Raw genomic sequence first — 6181 nt, forward strand, 5'->3', positions numbered from 1 at the left:
ATCCGCCCGTCGTAATCGGGTCAACTCACCACCACCCGAAGGGCGGCGAAGACCCTTTTCGACGGCGACTATACCCGGAGGGAGGCTAACCCCGCAGCCCACCAGCAAGGGCCCCCCACTTAAGTCCGAGAAATGCGTTGGGAGGGTTTTGAACCTTTGACCAGCTTAGGCCTTAAGGCCAAAGAGCTCAAAGCTCACCAAACGCGCCATGCCCGTGATGGGTGTGCTAGGGCATTTTTTTGTACTTGTTTACCCAAAAAAAAAAAAAAATGCGCACACCGTAAAATCGTCTTACTCTGATACAATGCGTCACCGTAACCAAATGTAAAAGAGAGAACAAAAAATAGGTTGTAACGACCTTAAAAATTCCAAACACCTTTGGATGGTCTGTGCAGCTTGCCTAGTTGCGTCTTTGGATAAATAAAGTTCCCTACCTCTAATGAATATCTTGAAATCAGTGACGGGCTAAATCGGCAGGAACGTCGCGAAGCCATTCTTTTTGTCAGAGGAATTCCATTGTCAAGCGGTCCCCCATACTAGATCCTATAGTAGCCGTTAATAACTGAAGGTTATACCAAAGGAATATCACAAATCCGCATAATACCCTAGAAAACCTCCAACTTTAATTTTTGTCTTAATTTTAGCTTTTGTCTCATAAAAACCTCTAACTTTAAGTGCAGTGCGAACTCAATCCGAAACCGTTTGTTGTCCCATAAAAAATGCCAATTACAGGTTCAATCTCAATTCTACCATAATTTTTTTTTTTTGTCTCATAAAAAATTTCAACTTTAAGTCAATACTAAGGGTGTGAATAATAATCATTTTCTTCCCGAGCTCTATTTCTAGCTAGAAATAGATTTTTTCTATTTTTATTCCTTGACCGAGTTTCTAAACAGAGACACGTGTTTGATAACGACACAAAGGTTAACTAATTGACAAGCTTGAGAAATAGTTGAAGCTATACCTAATTGAAAATTTGTTTGATAACAACATAAAATTTCTATAATTGCCGGCGACTGGGGTTCGGCTGGCAACCGATCGACAGCGGTTAGTAGATGGCGGAAGGCAAAGGGCGAAAGGGAACCGGAGATCGGAGGTCGGCGTTCGGCAACAATGACAGCCGGCAACAGGCGACTAGCATCTAACCACCAAAGACTAATGGTCAGCGTAGGGATGTGAGAGAGACAGAGACCATACATGAGAGAGGAGTGAGCAATGAGAAAAATTATTATTTTTGTTTCTGTTTCAAAAATAAAAAATTAAAAAATTTCTACTTCTTATTTCTGTTTTAAACTGATTTCTAGGCCAAAAATTTATCCCGCAAGTAGGAAAATGAAATTGTGTTACCAAACGGATTTATGTTCTAAATTGTTTCCCATAACAAAAAAAATAGAAAACCAGGAAATAGAATTGTTATCATGCACGTCCTAAGTATACCTAAAATTTTTTTTTTGTCTCGTAAAAAAAATCATATCTTTAGGTCCTGTTTCAATTCTACTCTAATTGTTTTGTCTCATAAAATATCATTAACTTTTACTTGCGTCTTAAATCTGCCTCTATTAACTCTCCGTTAATGTGTAGGGTAGAATTGAGACACTACTTTTACTTGGAAATGGTTCATCTCTCGTGGTTAGACAGCACAAGCTATGGATGTTTGAATAGTTCGTGCTTGGGAGTTTTCCATTTCTCGGTAATCAACGGGAAATTTTGGATGGAGAGTCAATGAGAGCATATTTATAATTCAAGTAAAAGTTTATAGTAAAATTGGGACTATGTGATAAAATTGGGACAAGAGCTAAAGTTTGGAATTTTTCATAGGACAAAAAAAAGGGTAGAATTGATACGAGACTTAAAGTAGGGGATTTTTTATAGGATAAAAAAAAGGTGTAGGGTAGAATTGAGACTGAACTTAAAATTGATGATGATTTATGAAATAAAAGATCAAATTAAGACAAGAGCTAAAGTTGAAGATTTTTTAGGATATTATACCTCCAAAATCTGATAAGAAGGGACGCTGTATGGGACCACAATGGGCTGTCACATTGGCCATATAGAAGGTACATCCTTGGAGTAACTGTCAGGTTTTGGGCTTGGCCCAAGCCCAACCCAATTTGCATTTGACTCTCCCTTGGAGGGAAGAAGAAAAAACTTGTCTTGAAATCTCCACCACGCACGGTGCAAAAGAATTAAAGACATGAGTGCGCTCGTTTGTGTGTGCGCCGTTGAACGTGAGAAGCACTTTTTTATTCAAAAATGTGTTGTTTCCACTTTTGAAAAAAAAAAAAAAAAAACCCACTCGCTACTTAAGACTAGGAAAGCAATTTTCCTATTTGAATAAGAGGAAAACGATTTCTCCATTCTAATAAGAGAAAAACGTTTTCATTAGCTAAATTTCGGGTGGGCAATTACACTTTCGACTCGTGTAGATAAGCAAGCATCACATGGAGCAATATCGGTCCTTGAGATGTGCCCCATTCCGCTGAACCCTTCATTGAAATCAGAGTGCACTAATCATCCTTGTGTGCTTCATTTGGATCTATTACATCCTATCCATATGTTTAAAGTATTCATAACATCTTGGGGAAAATTGTCAAAAAATTTCCTAAACCTTGCGCACTTTTGTTAGTTCGGTTCTAAACTTTTTAAGGTTGTCAATTCAATCCTAAACATTGTCACCTTTTATCAATTCAATTCTATTAGCCGGAAATCGCTGATGTGGATATGGTATCGTCGGCACCGACAAGAATAATTTTTAATAATTTTTGACTTTTTTAATTTTTAATTTTTTCCTTTTTTGGCCCGTAGCCCCCCATCGACCATTGGTTGAGGGTCGGTTACTGCCGCCGAACCCTAGGTGAGGGCCGCAACCACTCCTTTGTGGACGCAAGGGCTTCGCGGCCCTCTCCTAAGGGCCGGTGACCCCTGTCGGCCCTTATCTAGTGGCCAACAAGGCTATGGGCCCATGATTCCAGAAAGTCAAGACGAAAAGAAATTAAAAAAAAAATGTTTTGTCTACGTCAGCACCGATTGTGCCACGTGAGACGACCGACGTCCACATTAGTAATTTCCGACCAATAGCATTGAATTGAAAAATGTGAAAAGCTTTAGGATTGAATCGACAAACTTAAAAGGCTTAAAACCGAATCGGTAAAAGTGCGAAAGGTTTAAGAATTTTTTGAGAAATTTTCCTAACATCTTGAAAGATAAAAAAAAAAAGGCGCCATGTCCCGAAAAGAGTCTTATGTTTTGACGATTTCCATGTATTTCGCCCGCAAAGTGTGAAATTTTCTTTATGTAGAGTTGAAGTCTGGGTAGTTTGTACTGAACTCATCTAGTCTTGATTAATAATGTCCGCCGTGGGGAACCACGATCACAGAAAACGCAACGCAAGCCAATGCGAAGGATAAGTGGGCCCCGAGATTTACAGAAGTCGTCGCTGGCCTCACATTCCCCTCCACCAATGCTCCACTCAATCTCACCAAAATTCACTTCGTTCCATCGACGGAGCCCAAGAGAAAATATCAGCAGGAGGAAGACGAAGCAGAAGAAGAGGCGGCGGCGGCAGCAGCAGCAGCGAGAAGAGCACACTGCGGAGACACCCAAGAGAGAGAAAGACTCGTAGAAGAAGCCTGAAGCCATGGTCGCAGCAGCCACATCGGCAGCGGCGCCTCACCGGCTCCTCCTCTCCAACAGGTCCTGCTCCCTCTCCAACCTCTCCTCCTTCAAGCTGTGCGCGCTAGACTCCAGGGCGCTCGTCTCACTGAAGAAGAGACATGTTGGCACCGCGGCAGGAGGGGTGAGGTGCATGGCGGTGGCGACGGACACGGCTGGGACAGTGAAGAAGAAGACCGGATACAATATCCTGACGCTGACAACATGGCTGCTGCAGCAGGAGAAGGATGGGGTGATCGATGCCGAGCTGACGATCGTGCTGTCCAGCATCTCAATGGCGTGCAAGCAGATTGCATCGCTTGTTCAGCGGGCCGGCATTTCGAACATGACAGGGGTTCAGGGGGCCGTCAACATCCAGGGTGAGGACCAGAAGAAGCTCGACGTCATCTCCAATGAGGTATGTGGCCGCCGTCTCTTGGGTCTTGCTAGCATGACATTGTGAGTGGAACTCTAAACACAAAGTCAGAGGTAGGTCCGTCATGACTACAAAATTTCTTTTACCATTCATAACACTTGGGGTTGAGATTGCACCGTTTCACTACCAGTTTCTCAAATCCCTTACTTAAATTTGGTTAAACAAATTAAAGCTTAGGGCTTCACTCTAAAATTAGCCCAAGATGACCAACATGACTCACAAAACTGGCTATACTTATGGTGATAACGAAATCTTTGATGGAGTCTCGAGCAATAATTTTGCTCTCCACAGGTGTTCTCAAACTGCCTGAGATCGAGCGGGAGGACAGGGATAATAGCGTCAGAGGAGGAAGACGTGCCAGTGGCCGTGGAGGAGAGCTACTCTGGCAACTACATTGCGGTGTTCGACCCACTTGACGGGTCGTCCAACATCGATGCCGCCGTTTCCACCGGCTCCATCTTTGGTATCTATAGCCCCAATGACGAGTGCCTAGCTGACATCGGGGATGACGACAACGTAAGCCTCCCCTTTGACTAATTGATACACTGAAAGATCCGATAGAGTAATTAAATATAAAACCACGCATTCATCTAACAGCTTAAGCTTTTAGATTTGTTAGAGTAATTAAAGATTGATTCTATTCACCAGATCAGAATTAGCTAATGAACTGTATGCTGAATTTTCTCATATATGCGTATGATCACCCGCACAGCTCGACAAAGCAGAGCAGAGGTGCGTGGTGAACGTGTGCCAGCCTGGGAACAACCTCCTGGCGTCGGGCTACTGCATGTACTCGAGCTCCATCATCTTCGTCCTCACCATCGGCAAAGGCGTGTACGCCTTCACCCTCGACCCGATGTATGGCGAGTTCGTGCTTACCCAGGAAAACATCCAGATCCCCAAGGCCGGCAAGATCTACTCCTTCAACGAGGGCAACTACCAGCTGTGGGACGACAAGCTGAAGAAGTACATGGACGACCTCAAGGACCCCGGCCCGACTGGCAAGCCGTACTCGGCCCGGTACATCGGGAGCCTCGTGGGCGACTTCCACCGGACACTGTTGTACGGCGGCATTTACGGGTACCCGAGGGACAAGAAGAGCAAGAATGGGAAGCTGAGGCTGCTGTACGAGTGCGCCCCGATGAGCTTCATCGCGGAGCAGGCCGGAGGGAAGGGTTCGGACGGTCATCAGCGGGTGCTGGACATACAACCCGTCGAGGTTAGTGACTCGACGCGTTATCTGCAGAGTGTCTTCTGAGTAGAAATCAGTAGGATGAATTAACAAGCTCTGCTTGTTGTTATGGGATTTTTGACAGATTCATCAGCGAGTGCCGTTGTACATTGGGAGCGTGGAGGAAGTTGAGAAACTGGAGAAGTACCTTGCTTAGCAATCGCACTGTACCAGAAGAAGAACAGGGGTAATTCTTGTCGTAAAATGACATTTTCATGTTGTAGTGAACCCTCACGTTAAAAATTGTAGAAATTCAAATCGAAGTCACACGATTCCACGCATCCTCTCTCTCTCTCCTCTCTCTCTCTCTTACATTGCTTTTGACATTGTAAGGCTATCATGTACATACTGAAAATTCTACGCTGACGGTCACAAGGTACTAATCGAGATATGCTTGTCGTAAATTATTTTAACAATATCATTTTTTATTTTTTTATTCCAAGCCACAAACTTGTGGTTGGCATTTGACCGGTCAAGGTAACGTCCTCCTATTCCTAATGTTTTGCAACTGCATTAACGCCGAAAACATGTGGTTTTTTGTAGGATTGAAAAACTCAAAATTGGGAACACATTTGCCGAAAATGATTTGTCATATCGTTTAGAAAAATTAATCAACGAAAAATAACTTCATTACTGACAATATAGTGTGCTATTTTAAGTAATAGAATTTTATATCCAACGTTGTTTCCCTTGTTGTATGGGCTAGTGACTGAGAGGCCATGCTAATTATGAGTGGGCTGACATTTGTTTATTGGTTGTCTTTAGAGTGTTTTGTCGAGGATCAAGTTGCAATGCCATTGTGATTCCTGAAGACGGACGAGAAAATTTGAAGGTCAGAGGACAATGTCGGGAGTTTATTTTAG

The 6181-nt window shown here is 43.2% G+C and overlaps 1 protein-coding gene across 1 annotated transcript; it reads left to right on the forward strand.

The window, feature by feature from the left end:
* Positions 1–3567: 3567 nt before the first annotated feature.
* Positions 3568–5599, forward strand: LOC115742050 (fructose-1,6-bisphosphatase, chloroplastic). The gene is made up of 4 exons (XM_030676134.2): positions 3568–4069; positions 4379–4603; positions 4800–5306; positions 5404–5599. The coding sequence occupies exons 1-4, from the start codon at positions 3638–3640 to the stop codon at positions 5473–5475; spliced, it is 1236 nt and encodes a 411-aa protein (XP_030531994.1). The 5' UTR covers positions 3568–3637; the 3' UTR covers positions 5476–5599.
* The last annotated feature ends 582 nt before the right edge of the window (positions 5600–6181 follow it).

This window comes from Rhodamnia argentea, chromosome 10, assembly GCF_020921035.1.
Source record: "Rhodamnia argentea isolate NSW1041297 chromosome 10, ASM2092103v1, whole genome shotgun sequence".
Taxonomy (NCBI): domain Eukaryota; kingdom Viridiplantae; phylum Streptophyta; class Magnoliopsida; order Myrtales; family Myrtaceae; genus Rhodamnia; species Rhodamnia argentea.

What these genes read in the sequence shown, in the direction of transcription:
- LOC115742050 (XM_030676134.2), top strand. Translation starts at nt 3,638, where the DNA reads ATGGTCGCAGCAGCCACATCGGCAGCGGCGCCTCACCGGCTCCTCCTC. An exon ending in ACATCGGGGATGACGACAAC is followed by an intron (nt 4,604 to 4,799) that starts GTAAGCCTCCCC and finishes TCACCCGCACAG; the next exon opens with CTCGACAAAGCAGAGCAGAG. An exon ending in TGGACATACAACCCGTCGAG is followed by an intron (nt 5,307 to 5,403) that starts GTTAGTGACTCG and finishes GATTTTTGACAG; the next exon opens with ATTCATCAGCGAGTGCCGTT.